Raw genomic sequence first — 18,750 nt, 5'->3', positions numbered from 1 at the left:
AAAGATGTGGAGAAACTAGAACCCTAACACTGCAGGTAGAAATGTAAAATGGTGCAGACCCTGTGAAAAACTGTATGGCAGTTGCACAAAAAAATTAAACACAAAATCATACTATGATCTAGTAATTCAACGTCTAGGTATATCTTAAAGAACAGGAACCAAAGACCTGAATAGATATTGTATGCCTGTGTTCATAGCAGCATTATTCTCAATAGCCAAAGATGGAAATAAACCAAATGTTCATTGACAAATAAATGGATAAACAAAATGTGGTATATACAAAAAATGGGATATTATTCAGCCTTAAAAAGAAATGAAATTCTGACACATGCCACAACATGGGTGAACCTTAAAATTTAAGTGAACCTTAGGGCTAAATGAAATAGCCAAATTCAAAGGAAAGTAGAACAGTGGTTGTCAGTGGCTGGGGGGAGTGAGTATTCAATGGGTACAGAGTTTAGGTGGAGAAGATGAAAATGTTCTGAAGAAGGATGGTGGTACACTTAAAATGGTAAATTTGATGTTATGTGTATTTTACTACAATAGAAAAGTAATGGAGCTCTCAAGCAAATTATCAGAATTAATGACGAAATATTACCATTCAATTTGATTCTACCAATGTTTAAACATCATTTTGATAGAGTGCCTTTGAATGTTTTCTGTTTTACTAAATTATGTCTGTACAAGAAAAATATTATATATATATATATATATATTACCTCCTGAATTTCTTTTTCTAGCAGCTCCACTCTCTCTCGAAGGTGTCTCCTCTCTGTGTCTATAGAAAGAAGTTCCAGTCGAACTGAGCTGCTTTCTCCCTCAGCTTGATGGGCTTTGACTTCCCAGTCTTCAGCGCGGTTATGAAGCATCTGAAATCTATCTAACAAATCTTGATTTTCTTTTTCCTGGTTTAATCACAGTTAAATTGTTTCTAAATTAGTAATGGTCACTCACTGAAAACCTATGTCATAAACATACAACACATTGGGATTTTGCTTTAATTTAGGAAGCATAAGCCATCTGTGCAGATACTATACTAAATAAGACATGTAAGAAAATATACAAGGACAACAGGCAAGATCTCCACTTTCATATGTTAATATCTAATAGAGGAGGCAGAATAAAGAAACATGAAAAAGTTAAAACAAAATCAGTCTTAAATTCAACCTAACCAATGCTTTTTTCACCTTAGCAGCCATTAAGCTCTCCCATCGTGACACTTCAGTTATGTAATTATGAACTCTACTCTTCATTTCTTCTTTTTCTTGCACTGCTGCTTCTAATTCCAATGAAATTTGCTATAAATCAGAAAATTGAAGACAATATAAAATGAATGTAGCACCTAATGAATTCTACTTATGTTCAAACAGCTCTTTCTGAATTTGGGGACTAAGAGAGAGTAGGAAAAAAGGAAAACTGTTCCTAAGTATTATTTTCACATGTTTTTTTGACTGATCTTGACTTTTTAACCAATTATTACCATATATCTCCCACAATATAACTGACCACATATCTGGTACTTAAACTAAGGGCTCAGGAATTAATATTTTTAAAAATTTATATATCAGCAATGTGCTCTATAATGAGTAATTCAAAAAATGTAAAATATTTAAAATAAGAAAATCACTGGTTTTCTTGGTATGATCCTTTAAAAACCTAGTACAAACAAAGCAAATACCCTTCAGTATTTGCCATTCTAAAATATTCATTAATTAGCTTGTAGGTAGGTAATCTCTAAGCCACTGGAAGTAAGTACAAATAATTAAAATCTACCATGGGTCTTTAAAACACAGCAACTTTGCCTTGGGAGTGATACTGGGGTCCTCATGCAGTAGACTGACAAAGATTTCTGCCACAGAGAACACCACGCTCCCAGCTTCAGGATTCCTTGCAACAAAGCCTACAATGGTGTCTGATGGTTTATTACTGCTATAATATACAGAAGTATTCTAAGCCACATTTTAAAATACCTTTATAAACAATATTCTCCTTAAAGAGTTCTTTCTTTTGTTGCTCATATTTATATAATTAAAATTTAGAGGACATAATATTTAGAGCTTTAAAATTTAGCAAACATTGAATATATTGTAAAACTGCATATTATGAAACTATCAAAGTTTATGTACTGTGCTCATACCTGGTTTTCTCTTGCCATTGTAGCCAGATCATCCTGTAATCTTCTGTTTTCCTTAAAAGACATTTCTTTAGATCTTCCTACTTCATCAAGTTCTTTGTGAGCCGCATCAAGCTGGCGCCGGAGGCTGCTTATCTCACGGTCCCGATTAATCAATGTTTCCTTTAGGTGGCTGTTACGTGAGTGGGGTAGCAATAATAAAGAAAGCTTTTTGGAAAATTTAGTTTATTTAAAAGGAAACTATTTTACTCTGAATTAAATATACTAAGAATGCAAGAAATTACAACTATGCAACCTATGGATTGGGATAAAATATTTGCAAATGATACAACTGATAAGCGCATAATTTCCAAAATCTACAAACAGCTCATACAACTCAATAACAACAAAAAAAATCAAGCAATCCAATCGAAAAATGGGCAGAAAACCTAAATAGACATTTCTCCAAAGAAGTACAGCTGACCAATAGGCACACGAAAAGAGGCTCAACATCAGTAATTATTAGAGCAATGCAAATCAAAACTAAAATGAAGTACCACCTCATACCAGTCAGAATTGGCCATCATTAAAAAGTCTACAAATAATAAAAGTGGAGAATGTGTGGAGAAAAGGGAATTCTCTTACACTGCTGTTGGGAATGTAAACTGGTACAACCACTACTGAATAGTATGGCGGTTCCTCAAAAAAGCTAAAGAGTTATCGTATGATCCAGCAATCTTACTCCTGGGCATATACCCAGACAAAAGTATAATTTGAAAAGATACATGCATCTCTATGTTCAAAGCAGTACTATTTACAGCAGCCAAGACATGGAAGCAACCTAACTGTCCACAGACAGACGAACAGATAAAAAACATGTGGTATATACATATATATATATACACACACTAGAATATTACTCAGCAATTTAAAAAATGAAATAACGCCATTTGCAGCAACATGGATGGACCTGGAGATTATGAGATGCGAAGTGAAATAATTCAGAAAGAAAAGGACAAATTGATATCACCTCCATGTGGAATCTAAAGTATGACACAAATGAACATATTTATGAAAGAACAGACTCACAGACATGGAGAACAGACTTGTAGTTGCTAAGTGGGAGGAGGTAGGGAAGGGAAGGACTGGGAGTTTGGGATTAACAGTTGCAAATGAATGTATAGAGAATGGATAAACAACAAGATCCTACTGTGTAACACAGGGAACTACATTCATTATCCTATAGTAAACCATAATGGAAAAGAATATGATAAAGAATATATACATATAACTGAATTACTTTCCTGTAGAGCAGAAATTAACACAACACTGTAAATCAACTATACTTCAATAAAACAGAAAAAGAAATGACAACTACTGAATTAAGACACTGATTAATTAGGTGAAGACATTTTAGATCTCTACCAATCATTATGTGAAAATAAAGTCTTAAAATACATTTATTATTATAAAATTAAAGTAAAAACAGAAGATTTTCAAGTGTTAGAACATAAATGATTCAATTAGTAAATATTTATTTAAATGTTTTAAGTCCCTACTATTATATAATATGTTGCTGAGTCATGTCTGACTTTTTGTGACCTTATGGACTATAGCCTGCCAGGCTTCTCTGTCCATGGGATTCTCCAGGCAAGAATATTGGAGTGGGATGCCATTTATTTCTCTAAGGCACTTTCCCAACCCATGGATTGAACCTGTGTCTCCTGCATTGCAGGCAGATTCTTTACTGCTGAGCCACCAGGGAGGCCCATATAATATGTAAGGGTATATAAAAGAAATACAATTAGTGCTTTTTTTCTTGAAGTAGAGAGACCAGACACAAAATGTAAAATCTTGCAACCATACTTAAAAAGGTTTAGATGTGGAATAAATTCAGTACTAGCTGCTGAGGTAATCTAAGTTTTGATGATTAGGGCCTGCACAGGATAACTGCCGTAGAAATAAGGAGTAAGTAGGTGTGTAAAGGAAAAATTAATAAGACATAATTGTTTAGATGCCAATGACAGAGGAAGGGAGAAAGTTAGAGGATAACAATGTCTATGCAGGAGATTGAGAAAATGATAACTTCCACTGACAAAAATAGGAAAAGTGAAAAAAAAAATTTTCCTATTGCCAGACTGCTATCCAAACAGATTATGCTGCATTCACTGAAAATTTCTTAAAAAGCTGGATGCCATTCCATCAGTTACTTACTTCAGAGAAGATTCATACTCTGAGACTGTTATCTTCATCTGAGTAATAGTTTTTTCCTACAGAAATTATAAAAATATATCAGATTCTAAACCATTCATGTAGAAGTATCTCCAGTTGAATTCTAAAATTTATCACATTTATATAGTTTAAATTCAATCACATAACATGTTATAAAAGAAGGCTCTAAGTAAAGATATTTCCATGTACCAAATATATTTCACATATTGGCGTATTTCTACCCACTCTAAGAATCTGAATTGTTCCTTGAGTTTGCTGTAATCATATATGATAAAATTGTATTCTAGAAATAGAACTTTTAAAAATTCAAATTATTGGGATAAAATGAAATTTAAACATATCAGAAGAGATGGCTCTGGGTCTTGGGAACTCACACATGGTTCTTATGAAATAAGAACTGTATATCTTGTGAAGCAATTATCCTTCAATTAAAAAAAACTGCATATATGAAACAGAATAAGATTTTCTGTTCAGATAGCAGATAATATTACTTAATAGTCCCATACTTTACTAGCTAGGTTTTCATGCAAGTTTGCAATCTTTTCTGTCTTCTCATCCACAGTCTCCTGAAGGATGTCTTTTTCTTTATCAATAACACCAATGGTCTTTTTCATTACATGAGCCTCTTCATTCTGTGAAGTCATCCTGAGGTGTAGTTTACCTATAAATGAAAAGAAAGGTTTCTTAGACAAAGTAAATTAGGATCAGCAAAAACAAAATTTAAGAACACTTACCTATTTTTTCCTCCAGTATTTTAACTTGTGCTTGGGCTGATTCAAGTTCACTTCTTTTCATGTTAAGTCGGTGCTGATAATCCTCAAGTGACCGCTGTAGTTGCTCATTTACTAGCCTAAAGAGTCAGTGGACAATAACAAATGGGATTCTTTATTTCTGGTGGAAATAACTTTTAAAAAATGAAAGATCTTAAAAAATAGTTTGCTTATTTTAAAAGCTTCTTTAATTTCTTATTTTAAAGCTCTTTCAGTATAATCAATGGCATTATATTATATATATTAGTCTTCTCTTCAAAATATTCCACCTTCCTAAAAAATAATATAGTGTAAAAATAAAATTAATTGTATGTAATTTTTCTAGAGGCTTCCTTGTAGTTTTAAAGCTTTTCTCAGTTTTCTATCATCAACTCTCTTTCTCTTAAAACTTATTTCCAGTAATCAAAGCAAAGTCCTGTTTTTATAGAATGGCCTCATACTTCAAGATTCTGACCATCCTGACCAGTGAGCTTTTAATTTTGCTTCCTATTCTGAATATTCCGAATACCAGACCATCTTACCTGTCTTCTGAGAAATCTGTAGGCAGGTCAAGAAGCCAACAGTTACAACCGGACATGGAACAAGAGGCTGGTTCAAAATTGGGAAAGGAGTACGTCAAGGCTGTATATTGTCACCCTACTTATTTAACTTAAAGAAAGAGTACATCATGTGAAATGCTGGGCTAGATGACTCACAAGCTGGAATCAAGATTGCCAGGAGAAATATCAACAACCTCAGCTATGCAGATGATACCATCCTAATGGAAGAAAGTGAAGAGGAACTAAAGAGACTCTTGACAAAGGTGAAAAAGCAGAGTGAAAAAGTTGGCTTAAAACTCGACATTCAAAAAAGAAGATCATGTCCAGCAATCCCACTGCTGGGCATACACACTGAGGAAACCAGAATGTAAAGAGACACGTGTACCCCAATGTTCATCGCAGCACTGTTTATAATAGCCAGGACATGGAAGCAACCTAGATGTCCATCAACAGATGAATGGATAAGAAAGCTGTGGTACATATACACAATGGAGTATTACTCAGCCATTAAAAAGAATACATTTGAATCAGTTCTAATGAGGTGGATGAAACTGGAGCCTATTATAGAGTGAAGTAAGCCAGAAAGAAAAACACCAATACAGTATACTAACGCATATATATGGAATTTAGAAAGATAGGAACAATAACCCTGTATACGAGACAGCAGAAGAGACACTGATGTATAGAACAGTCTTTTGGACTCTGTGGGAGAGGGAGAGGGTGGGATGATTTGGGAGAATGGCATTGAAATACGTATAATATCATATATGGAACGAGTCTCCAGTCCAGGTTCGATGCACGATACTGGATGCTTGGGGCTGGTGCACTGGGACGACCCAGAGGGATGGTATGGGGAGGGAGGAGGGAGGAGGGTTCAGGATGGGGAACACACATATATCTGTGGCGGATTCATTTCGATATTTGGCAAAACCAATACAATATTGTAAAGTTTAAAAATAAAATAAAATTAAAAAAAAAAAGAAGATCATGGCATTCAGTCCCATCACTTCATGGCAAATAGATGAGGCAACAATGAAAAGAGTGAGAGACTTTCTTTTCTTGGGCTCCAAAAATCACTGCAGATGGTGACTGCAGCCATGAAATTAAAAGACACTTGATCCCTGGAAGAAAAGCTATGAAAAACCTAGACAGTGTATTAAAAAGCAGAGACTTCACTTTGCTGACAAAGGCCTGTAGAGTCAAAGCTATGGTTTTCCCCGTAGTCATGTACAGATGTGAGAGCAGGACCATAAAGAGGGCTGAGCACCCAGGAATTGATGCTTTTGAACTGTTGGAGAAGACTCTTGAGAGTCCTTTGGACAGCAAGGAGATCCAACCTGTCAATTCTAAAGGAAAACAACCCTGAATATTCATTAGAATGACTGATGTTGAAGCTGAAGTGCCAATATTTTGGCCACCTGATGCAAAGAGCTGACTCACTGGAAAAGACCCGGATGCTGGGAAAGATTGAGGGCAGGAGGAGAAGGGGGCGACAGAGAATGAGATGGTTGGATAGCATCACCCAATCAATGGACATTGAGTTTGAGTAAACTCTGGGAGATAGTGAAGGACGGGGAAGACTGCTGTGATGCAGTTCATGGGGCTGCCAAGAGTTGGACACAACTGAACAACAATAACTTCTGAATACAGACATGTACCAGAATAAGACAGGCCATTCCATTTAGGCTGCTTTCCATCTTAGGATGTACATAATGCCTTGCAAGGAAACAAGAGGGGGAGAAAGAAGTTTCCACCTTAGTTCTTCCTAAATAGTATTCCTTAATTAAACAAACACAGCAAGTTCTTGGTCTTACTACATTGTTTGTTCTGATTTTGTGTAACAAGTGTTTCCTAAATCTGGCCACTGTTCTCCAAGCTCATTGCCACTGTTTGACTCCTGGTACATTGTTTCCACTGTTCTCCATCAGTCTCTTAAGTCTCCAAATCCACCTTCCCTATTTTTGCCATAGTTCACTTCCTAACAGGCATGTTACTCATGTCACACCCTTGGTTAAAAATTTCTGTTTATTCTCCATGTTTATACGGTAAAATCCATTCACTCTTAGTTATCATACTATGTTCTTTATAACCTGAGTCCAACCTGTAGATACAGTCTAACTGGGCCATACTGACCTCCTTACCATTTTTTAAGACACATCACCTTTTAGACTCTGTATAAATATTCTGATTTTAGATTTCTTTGAAAGAAGAATGAGAATAACAATGACAATGACACAGGTAGCAAAAATTTTAGCAATTCCACACTATGGAGTACAAATACTGGGTTGACCAAAACGGTTAGGGTTTTCGTAAGATACCACAGAAAAACCCCAAGGAACTTTTTGGCCAACACAATAATATGAAATACAGGCATATCTTGGAGATATTGTAGATTTGGCTCCAGACCACCCCAGTAAAGAGAATATGGCAATAAAGTGAGTCATGTGGATTTTTGGTTTCTCAGGGTGTATAAAAGTTATGTTTAAGACTCACAAACATAGAAAACAAAACTATAGCTACCAAAGGAAAAGGGGGAGGGATAAATTAGGAGTTTGGGATTAGCAGATAAAAACTAGTATATTTAAAATAGATAAACAACAAGGCCCTACAAATTAGTATGTAAAAAATAGATAAACAACAAGGTCCTATAGCACAGAGAACTATATTCAATATCTTATAATAAACCATAAAAGAAAGGAATATGAAATATATATGTGTATATATAAATATATATGTATACTAAATCACTTTACTGTACACTGAATCACTTTGCTGTATACCAGGAACTAACACACCATTGTAAATCAACTATACTTCAGTAGGAAATAAAATTAAAATTCAAAGCCATTAAAAAATAAGTAAATTTTTTAAGAAGCTGTGTTTAGATTATACTGTAGTCTGTTAAGTGTGCATTACATCTGAAAAAACAATGCACATACCTTAATTAAAAAAAACTTTATTTCTAAAAAATACTAACCATGGTCTGGGCCTTCAGTGAATTGCTGTAATAGTCAAAGCTCACTGAAGACAGATCATCATAACAAATATAATGAGTTTGAAATATTGAAAGAATTACCAAAATGTGACACAGAAACACAAAGTGACCAAATGCTGTTGGAAATATGTCACCAATAAACTGGCTTGACGCAGGACTGCCAAAAACCTTCAATTTGTAAAAAACACAACATCGGTAAAGAGCAATAAATTGAAGCACAATAAGACAAAGTATGTCTGTATCTGTTAGGGAGATGTTTGAAGGAGGCAGATACAAAAATTTGCCTGCAACCATATCAATCTATGAGTCTTTAAAAGTACAGGTACTCAAAACCTACCCAGATTCATACAGTAAATAAAAACCTCCCGAGATCAGTCCCTCAATCCATACTTTACAAAGGCTCCCCCGGTCATTCTGTCGTAAGGGCAGCTTTGAGAATTACTGCTTTTCAAAGACTTAGCCCAAAACACCTCTGTTACAAACCATAAATAGTCACAAGCTAATTCTCAGAAGTGAAATAAAACTTCAGTAAACTTACCTAAGGGAGTTCATCTCTGTTTTCTGATGAGATGAGTCACCAGCCACATGGCTAAGTTTCTGAGCTTGGAATTTTGCTTTTTTCTCTAAAGACTCCATTGTTTCTTTCATTATAAATATTTTAGACTTTAATTCACATTTTTCATTTTCAAGCTATAATTTTAAAAATTAATAGGGATATGTCTCAGTTTCTTTTCCTTAAGCACTCTTTAATAATATTTCTGGATGAAAACTAAGGAAATAAATTGGATTTATTTAAAAATACATTAAAAGTCATGTTTTAATGTATTTATACTTTAGGTTCTAGATGTAAGAGCAGGTAAACAAATTTATCTCTCCTCTTCAATATCACTGAAATCAAAGATAAAAGGAAAGGCAAGAAAAGAAGAAAAGAATATGTCCATAACAGCAATGAAACAGGAAGGGAAAACACCAGCATAAAAAAATTTCTAAAAAAAGTAGATAGGACTGAATTGAAGAAAAGTCAGGACAGAAAATACTATAACTCAACACAAAATGGACAAGACTTATATAAAGAAAGTGAACATTTTCCTCAAGAGCACAAAACACAACCTGACAATGTAGACACACCATCTTTCAGAAGGGGAACACAGTATTGGAAATGGATTAAAGTTTCCTAAAATAATTGTAAATTCCATGAAATTTCAGTAAGAATCCTAACAAAATCTTTTTAAACTAGATAAGTGACTTAGATTTCATTCTTAAATTTATTTAGGGGAAAAGAAAGTTAAGAAAAAAACAGTAAAAACTGGGGGGAAAAAGAATGCAGCTAGACTTGTTTTATGAGATATCAAAATAAATTTAAAAGCTACTATAATTAAAACAGTATGAATTTCACATGTGGACAAGGTAAACATATCCCTGATGTAAATTTTAAAAAGGTAGCATTTTAAGAAAGTGGGAAAAGAATAAACTCTTTAAAAACTAGAGTTGGGACAGCCACTCATTGGAGACAAAAAATAAGCTAGACTTCTATTTCATTTTCTATATAAAAACAAATCCTAGATTTCTATTTCATTTTATATACAAAAACAAATTCTATCTATAAAACTCAAAACCAAGAAATACTAGTGATAAATTTAAGTCTGCCAGTTAAGATGGCAGACTGACCGCACACATTTTTATCTCCTCTTCCTCTAGAAACAGTGCTAAAATGATAGTAAACAAGGTTAAATAAGATACTCTTAAGGACAAAGAGAATAAGAAAGAAAACAAGGGGGAACCGGTGACTGCAATAACTTGTAGGAATATTCACTGCAGCACTGTTTACAGTAGCCAAGACAGGGAAGCAACCTACATTCCCACTGATAGAGGAATAAAGATGTGGGACATATATACAATGGAATATTACTCAGCCATTAAAAAGAATGAACTAATGCCATTTGCAACAACATGGATGGACCTAGAGAGTGTCATACTAAGTAAGTCAGACAGAGAAGGAGAAATATTGTATGACATCCCTTATATGTGGAATCTAAAAAGAAATGATACAAATGAATTTACTTACAAACAGAAAGAGGCTCGCAGACTTAGAAAACAAACTTATGGTTGCCAGGGTGAAGGGATAGTTAGGGAGTTTGGGAAGGTCATGTACATATTGCTATATTCAAAATGGATAACCAACAAGGACCTACTGTATAGACATGGAACTCTCCTCAATGTTATGTGCCAGCCTGGGCGGGAGGGGGATTTGGGAGAGAATGGATACGTGTGTATATATGACTGAGTCCTTTCCCTGCTCACCTGAAACGACTACAACACTGTTAATCAGGTACACCCGAATACAAAGGAAAAAGTTTAAAGTCTGAAGGAAAAAAAAAAAATTGTGGAAGACAAAAAACAGAATAGTGGTTCAGAGTGGAAGAAAAAATGCAATCTAAAGCAGTTTCTGAACTTAGGAACTAATGATGTTGACACTAAATAATTCTCTGTTGTGGGGGCTGTCCTGTGTATTGTAGGTTGTTTAGCAGTTCTCTCTGCCCTCTGCTAACTAGATTCAAGAAGTGCTTTTCCCCCTTAATTGTGACAGACAAAATTCTCCAGGTACTGCCAATTATTTCTTAGGAGGCAGAACTGACCCCAGTTGATAATCACTGACCTACAATGACCACGGTCAGGAATACCAACGAGAGGTCAGCTGACTTACACTGAAGCTGAACACATGAAGCCATGAAGTGGTGGGGGAGGGCCACAAGGAAAACTGAACAAGGAGACTGGCTGCAAGTCTATAACTGGGATGTTCATATGCGCGTTCCCGTTACTTAGTATGACACTCTCTAGGTCCGTCCAATGATGTTGCAAATGGCATTAGTTCATTCTTTTTAATGGCTGAGTAGTATTCCATTGTATATATGTACCACATCTTCTTTATTCCTCTATCAGTTATCTCTTTCTAGAAAATCAAATGTACATTAAAAATCAATAGAAGGGCTAAAAGATAAAGTTGAGTCAATCTCCCAGAAAGTGAGAAAAAAGTCAAAGAGAAAATAAGAAGGGATAAGAACATCAGATCTTTTTAGGAAGTCTAAAACCAACTAATAATAGTTTCAGAGAGAGAGAATAGAATAGTATAGTAAATTACCAAAGAAATGAAAACAGGAGATAAAGAGAGCAAACCCTAAAACTTTTCAGAAATAAAGACATGTCATGTACAAAAGACTTGGTAACAGAACAGCATCAGACATCTCAAAGAAAACTGAAAGACAAATGAAGGACAGTATTCGAAATTTTTAGTGAAAATAATTTTCCAATTGAGAATGCCATATGCCGAAGCCAAATCATAAATTTGAAAGCTGAATAAAGACATTTTCAAACAAATAGACTAGCAACAAAATTTCCTCCCATGTGTTCTTTTTCAGGAAACTGCTGGAGAAGGTACTATGCCAGAAGAAGGAACAAACCAAGAAAGAAAAAAACATGAGGTTCAACAAAGAAGGGGCAGACAGGGAAAGTCTTATGAGGACAGCTATGGAGAGACATAGTCCATAATGAAGCAAGAAGATAGAAAGCTCAAGAAGGAAGGTCTTTAGGGGGGAAAGGACCAGAACTGATAGGTTTAAAAAAAAAAATATTGAAAGGCATGTGGCAGAAATAAAGTCCTTGATAAAAAATAGCAAATGAAAAACAGAGAAGTAACACAACACAAAATAAAACAAAAGCGATGAATAACTCTAGGAAAGTGGTCTACAAGAAAAAAGGCAAGAGTAATATTGTCCCACTTGGCTGAGTCATAAACCATGAGAAGTCTTAACAATATAAACAATAACTATTAAAGACAGTAAAACATCTAATTAAACTATGTTAACATAAATGGGGAAAAAAGGGGGAGTGCTAAGCAATCAATAACATCCTGGAGACTCACTCAATAATCTTAAATCCATAAACAGCACAAGCAGTTATTTAGAAACAGGGAGGTAAACACCAGGAAAAGAAGTTAAACAGCTGTGGATGGTAATGTGTGGGATAGGGAAGTGAGAAGGAAAAAAAAAACTGCACTAAAAATTCCAGAATTCTTATACTACAAACAAAAGTACATACAGTATAAAGATTAAAAACATGAATCACTGGCTTAAAAAACACTACGCAAACCTTTGAAACTACTGTGAGCAGTCTCCAATCACATCCCTTAACCCCTGCCCACAGTAACAACTATCTTGGGTCTCGTGTTTCTCATTTCTTGTTTGTCTTAGCACACCACATCTGTATCAATCTCCAAACAACATACAGTTTATGTGAGCATGTTTTGGAACTCTACATGAAAAGAATCATACTGCATGTTTTCTTTCTTCTTCTGAAAAATAATTTATTTTGGGCTGTACTGGGTCTTTGTTGCTGTGTGGGCTTTCCTCTAGTTGTGGAGAGTAGGGGCTACTCTCTAGTTGAGGTGCTCGGGCTTCCCTCTGTAGTGGCTTCTCTTGCTGCAGAGCGTGGGCTCTAGGGCATAACGGGGTTTAGTAGCTGCAGCACATGGGCTCAGTAGTTGTGGTTCCCGGGCTCTACAGCACAGGCTCAAATACTTGTGGCACACAGGTTTAGCTGCTCTGCAGCATGTGTGACCTTCCCAGATCAGAAATCAAACCTGTATCTCCTGCAATGGCAGGTGGATTCTTTACCACTGAGCCACCAAGGAAGCTCCTGCACGCTCTCTTCAACGTATTTGTAAGATGCATGCGTGCTGATGGTTGTGCCTACTGTTTTTCATTTTTGCTGCTCTGTAACACTCCATTGTATGACTTACCACTCTTTATCTATTTTCCTCACAACTGACATCTAGATTGTTTTCTATTTTCTGTCAGTGAGCAAACATTTTAGGTTTTGTGAGCCTTATGGCCCATTGCCACTACTCTACTATAACACAAAAACAGCTGTAGATAATGTATTAACAAATGAGCATGGCTGTGTTTCAATAAAAATTTTGCAAAAACAGACTGGAGGCCAGATTTAGTCTAGGGGCCATAGTTTATTGACTTTGATTCAGGGTTCAATGGATTTGTTGACTAATAAGAGTAATCTATTGGCCAACCTAGAACAATGCCAAATTATTCTTCAAAAAGGTACCAGCTGGTACTCCCAGAAGCTTCACATACTAATAAAACTAGCTATAACTTGTTAATTTATGATGACCTGAAAGATGTGAAATGATTTTATTTTGGTTTTAATTGGCATTTCCTCTATTTTTGAGGTAGAACATCTTTTTATATTAACCATTTATAATTTCTTCTACCGTGAAGTTATTTACAACTTCTGTTGCGTTTTTTAAGATTAAATGTACAGCAAGTTGTTCTCTCAATTAGTGGCTGTCTTTTCAATTTATAGCTATTTGATAAAGATATTGCTGAGTGCTGAAGAATTGATGGCTTTTGAACTGTGGTGTTGGAGAAGACTCTTGAGAGCCCGCTGGACTGCAAGGAGATACAACCAGTCCATCCTAAAAGAGATCAGTCCTGGGTGTTCATTAGAAGGACTGATGCTAAAGCTGAAACTCCAATACTTTGGCCACCTCACGCGAAGACTTGTTGGAAAAGACTCTGATGCTGGGAGGGATTGGGGGCAGGAGGAGAAGGGGACGACAGAGGATGAGATGGCTGGATGGCATCACCGACTTGATGGACATGAGTTTGGGTAAACTCCAGGAGTTGGTGATGGTCAGGGAGGCCTGGAGTGCTGTGATTCATGGGGTTGCAAAAAGTCGGACACAACCGAGCGACTGAACTGAACTGAACTGATAAAGATATTCCTATCAGTGTGGTCCTATTCATCTGTTTTCTTTAAAGGAATAAACTTGTTTGTGTCTTGTTTAGGAGCAAACACTCTGGAATCAGATACCTGCTAGCTGTATGATCTTGGGCAAGCTTCCCCTCTGCCTCACTTTTCTTATCTGTGAAATAAGGATAATATTAGCACTTACTGCTTATAGTTGTTGTGAGAATTAAAATTATATGTACATGAATATATATAAAATGTTGAGAAAATTACCTGACACACAGTAAATGCTATATAAATGCTATTATTATTCTGCTAAGGTAAAATAGATTTTCTCTTGTATTTTCCTTTAAAATTTAGAGTGATTTCTTGAACACAAGGATGCAAGTTACCCTGAACTGATTTTTGGGTCTGGCATATATTTTAGGTAGGATCCAATTCTTTTTTTACATACATATATATAAAGTCAATTGTCCCAGAAACAAGTGAAGTGAAAGTGGCTCAGGTGTGTCCGACTCTTTGCAAGTCTAAGGAATCTTCCAGGCCAGAATACTGGACTGGGTAGCCATTCCCTTCTCCAAGGCATCTTCTGAACCCAGGGATCGAACCCAGGTCTCTCACATTGCAGGTGGATTCTTTACCAGCTGAGCCACCAAGGAAGCCCATCCCAGAAACAGTATTACTGAATAATTCTCTATCCTGTTGATCTGAGTCCTCTATATATCAAATTTCCATAATTTGTGGGTTTGCTTTCCACTGATCTTATCACACTTGCTGCTGCTACTAAGTCACTTCAGTCGTGTCCGACTCTGTGTGACCCCATAGACGGCAGCCCACCAGGCACGCCCATCCCTGGGATTCTCCAGGCAAGAACACTGGGGTGGGTTGCCATTTCCTTCTCCAATGCATGAAAGTGAAAAATGAAAGGGAAGTCGCTCAGTCGTGTCCAACTCTTCACGACCCCATGGGCTGCAGCCTACCAGGCTCCTCCGTCCATGGGATTTTCCAGGCAAGAGTACTGGAGTGGGTTGCCATTTCCTTCTCCACTTTTAATCCCTGAGAATTAGTCCCTTAATCCCTTCATATCTAGTAGGACAAGTTCCACAGTGTATTCTTCTTTAAAATTTCTTTGTGATTCCTTACTCTCTGCTTCCATGTAAATTTTTAAATCTATTGTCAATTTTCACACACGCACACAACATCATGTTCTTGGGATTTCAGATGAAACTACATCAACTCTACAGATGAATCTGGGGAGGATTTACATTTTTTTTTTTTTTTTTTTACAAACATGATATCTGTTACTTTTTAATGAACTGTCACCTTTTTAATAAACCTGATATGCCAGGAGCCACCACGGGAGATCCCACCCATGTCAAGGTCATGTGGAAGAAATCTGACGAGCAAGGCTGATCAGAACTCAAGGGACCCCCTGAATCTGCTCGAGCATCTACCCCAAAACCAGAATCTGTCTGTCTTACTATTTTGTGCCTTTCACCAACTCTTCTGTCATTAACAGGGGGCTATCCCCGACCACCTTTCTCTGGAAAAAATCAACTTAGGGCTTTAGTTAATAAGTCTCCTGGGCATGATAGGAGTGTTTCAATTCAAACCCCTCTGTTGGCATTCTAGCTTGCCTGACAGGTTTATCCATACTCTTGCAATTAACACATGTGATTGTTCACAGCTCCCTAACCTTGAAAGGCAAGGGAAGCCAAAACATTCTAAAGTCCTAATGAGCATAGAGTCCTTTAAGGGATGAAAAATTATTAGAATAGATAGCACTGGTAAAGGGCTTCATTACTGGGCCAATGCTTGCTGCCAAGTGCCCATATCCCTTATCCACTGTGCACCTGGGAGTGCATTAGTTAACATAGTTGGAATGTAAGAAAAACAAGCAGCAGCCTTGGAATTAACCACATCAGACCTTTGAGCTAATTGGTTCTTTCTTTGCTGTGACCCACTGCACCTTTGCTCCGTGAGAATGTAACTTTATTTAGTATTTTCTGAGGCTGGGAGAAATAAAGAAAAAAAACACTTCAAGGGAAAATAAGTTTTCTGGTTGAGCAGCCTTTATCAAAAAAGGGTCATAAAATGTCCACAGGCCTCCAAGGCCAGAAGATATCGTACACAACACTGTTTATGGGAAAGGTATGCAGAAAAAATCCTGGTTTTGATAAAGACAAAACAGATGTAATGTTTGGGCTGACTCTGTATGACTTTGCATCTTTCATTTCCCTCTATGTACAAGTCAAGGTATAAAAGTTCCTTTTGAAAATAAAGTTATGGGCCTCGCTCACCGAAGCTTGTCTCCCCGTGTCATTCTTTTTTTCCTTTTCCCTCCTTTTCTCTCTCTGTTCTTCTTTCAGGATGACTCCTTGGGGCACAGGGCTCTCTGAGTTCACTTTTTTGCCTGGGCTTCTAAGACCCGATCGGGAAGGCGCCAGGGAGGGGGCGTCCTGCGTCCTCACCCCACCAAGAGGGCGCCCGTGGCCTCCGTGAACAGAGCAAGTTCTGCGCCAGGAGCTTTATTGGCTTTCTGTGTTTATCAAGGAAGATCAAGCCCTGATCTCTGCTTTGCTATCCTTTCGCCTAGGTTGTCATCCTGAGGGTACCCCTGGATCCTGCTGGGGCTGGACCCTGGCACTGATACCTCACTCCATTTATTTAGATCTTTCTTAATGTCTTAATAAGGTTATAAAATGTTTTCTATTAAGATCCTTCAAAATTATACACAGGCATCTTGTATTATTTCTTGCTATAAAAATGGTATGGATTTTCTTTTCATCTATATTGCTTTGTCATGCTACTGTAATTCACTGTGCGTTCTGAATCAGAGGATTTCTGTGTTTTCCATAATACCTAGAAAAGTATCAGTTATTATATCATGAAATACAGCCTCTCCCATATTCTATTATAATCTCCTAGAATTCTGACTAAATAAATGTTGGACACTTTACTCTCTAAGGGTTTAAACTTATTTTATATTTTCTACCTCCTACTCTCTTTTCAATGACTTCTAGTACTTCAGATATATTTTCCAGTTTATTAAGTCATGCTTTCGATTCTGGGCAGGCTAGAGTGATAAGACACCCTTAATTACTAAAAATTTAGGCAAAATACATGGAACAATGGTTTTAAAGACACTGTGCATCAGGCAATAATGTATAGTGACCCTTAAGAGACATGAATACGTGAACCGTGAACTTCCAGATGTTCAAGCTGGTTTTAGAAAAGGCAGAGGAACCAGAGATCAAATTGCCAACATCCGCTGGATCATTGAAAAAGCAAGAGAGTTCCAGAAAAAGATCTATTTCTGCTTTATTGACTATGCCAAAGCCTTTGACTATGTGGATCACAATAAACTGTGGAAAATTCTGAAAGAGATGGCAATACCAGACCACCTGACCTGCCTCTTGAGAAACCTATATCAGGTCAGGAAGCAACAGTTAGAACTGGACATGGAACAACAGACTGGTTCCAAATAGGAAAAGGAGTACGTCAAAGCTGTATATTGTCACTCTGCTTATTTCACTTATATGCAGAGTACATCATGAGAAACACTGGGCTGGAGGAAGCACAAGCTAGAATCAAGATTGCCGGGAGAAATTATCAATAACCTCAGATATGCAGATGACACCACCCTTATGGCAGAAAGTGAAGAGGAACTAAAAAGCCTCTTGATGAAAGTGAAAGAGGAGAGAGAAAAAGTTGGCTTAAAGCTCAACATTCAGAAAACTAAGATCATGGCATCTGGTCCCATCACTTCATGAGAAATAGATGGGGAAACAGTGTCAGACTTTATTTTTTTGGGCCCCCAAATCACTGCAGATGGTGACTGCAGCCACGAAATTAAAAGACGCTTACTCCTTGTAAGGAAAGTTATAACCAACGGTTCAAAAGCAGAGATATTACTTTGCGAACAAAGGTCAGTCTAGTCAAGGCTATGGTTTTTCCAGTGGTCATGTATGGATGTTAGAGTTGAGCTGTTAAGAAAGCTGAGTGGCGAAGAATTGATGCTTTTGAACTGTGGTGTTGGAGAAGACTCTTGAGAGTCCCTTGGACTGCAAGGAGATCCAACCAGTCCATCCTAAAGGAGATCAGCCCTGGGTGTTCATTGGAAGGACTGATGCTAAGGCTGAAACTCCAATACTTTGGCTACGTCATGCAAAGAGTTGACTCACTGGAAAAGACCCTGATGCTGGGAGGGACTGGGGGCAGGAGAAGGGGATGACAGAGGATGAGATGGCTGGATGGCATCACCGACTCGATGCACATGAGTTTGGGTGAACTCCAGGAGTTGGTAATGGACAGGGAGGCCTGGCATGCTGCAATTCATAG

General features: G+C 37.0%; 1 protein-coding gene across 2 annotated transcripts in view; it reads right to left on the bottom strand.

Moving 5' to 3' along the window:
* The window catches only part of CEP135 (centrosomal protein 135), a 75,613-nt gene that overhangs the window by 16,967 nt on the left and 39,896 nt on the right, over nucleotides 1-18,750 (bottom strand). For both annotated transcript variants that reach the window (XM_027544549.1, XM_027544550.1), the window contains exons 15-21: nucleotides 9,188-9,339; nucleotides 5,080-5,195; nucleotides 4,852-5,006; nucleotides 4,328-4,383; nucleotides 2,138-2,306; nucleotides 1,188-1,298; nucleotides 720-905 (exon numbers count right to left, since the gene is read on the bottom strand). In XM_027544549.1, coding sequence (XP_027400350.1) covers nucleotides 720-905; nucleotides 1,188-1,298; nucleotides 2,138-2,306; nucleotides 4,328-4,383; nucleotides 4,852-5,006; nucleotides 5,080-5,195; nucleotides 9,188-9,339 — 945 coding nt within the window. The remainder of the gene's footprint in view (nucleotides 1-719; nucleotides 906-1,187; nucleotides 1,299-2,137; nucleotides 2,307-4,327; nucleotides 4,384-4,851; nucleotides 5,007-5,079; nucleotides 5,196-9,187; nucleotides 9,340-18,750) is intronic.

This window comes from Bos indicus x Bos taurus, chromosome 6 (assembly GCF_003369695.1).
Source record: "Bos indicus x Bos taurus breed Angus x Brahman F1 hybrid chromosome 6, Bos_hybrid_MaternalHap_v2.0, whole genome shotgun sequence".
Taxonomy (NCBI): Eukaryota; Metazoa; Chordata; class Mammalia; order Artiodactyla; family Bovidae; genus Bos; species Bos indicus x Bos taurus.
The sequence above is the reverse complement of the archived record's forward strand: the minus strand, read 5'-3'. Positions and strand labels throughout refer to the sequence as shown.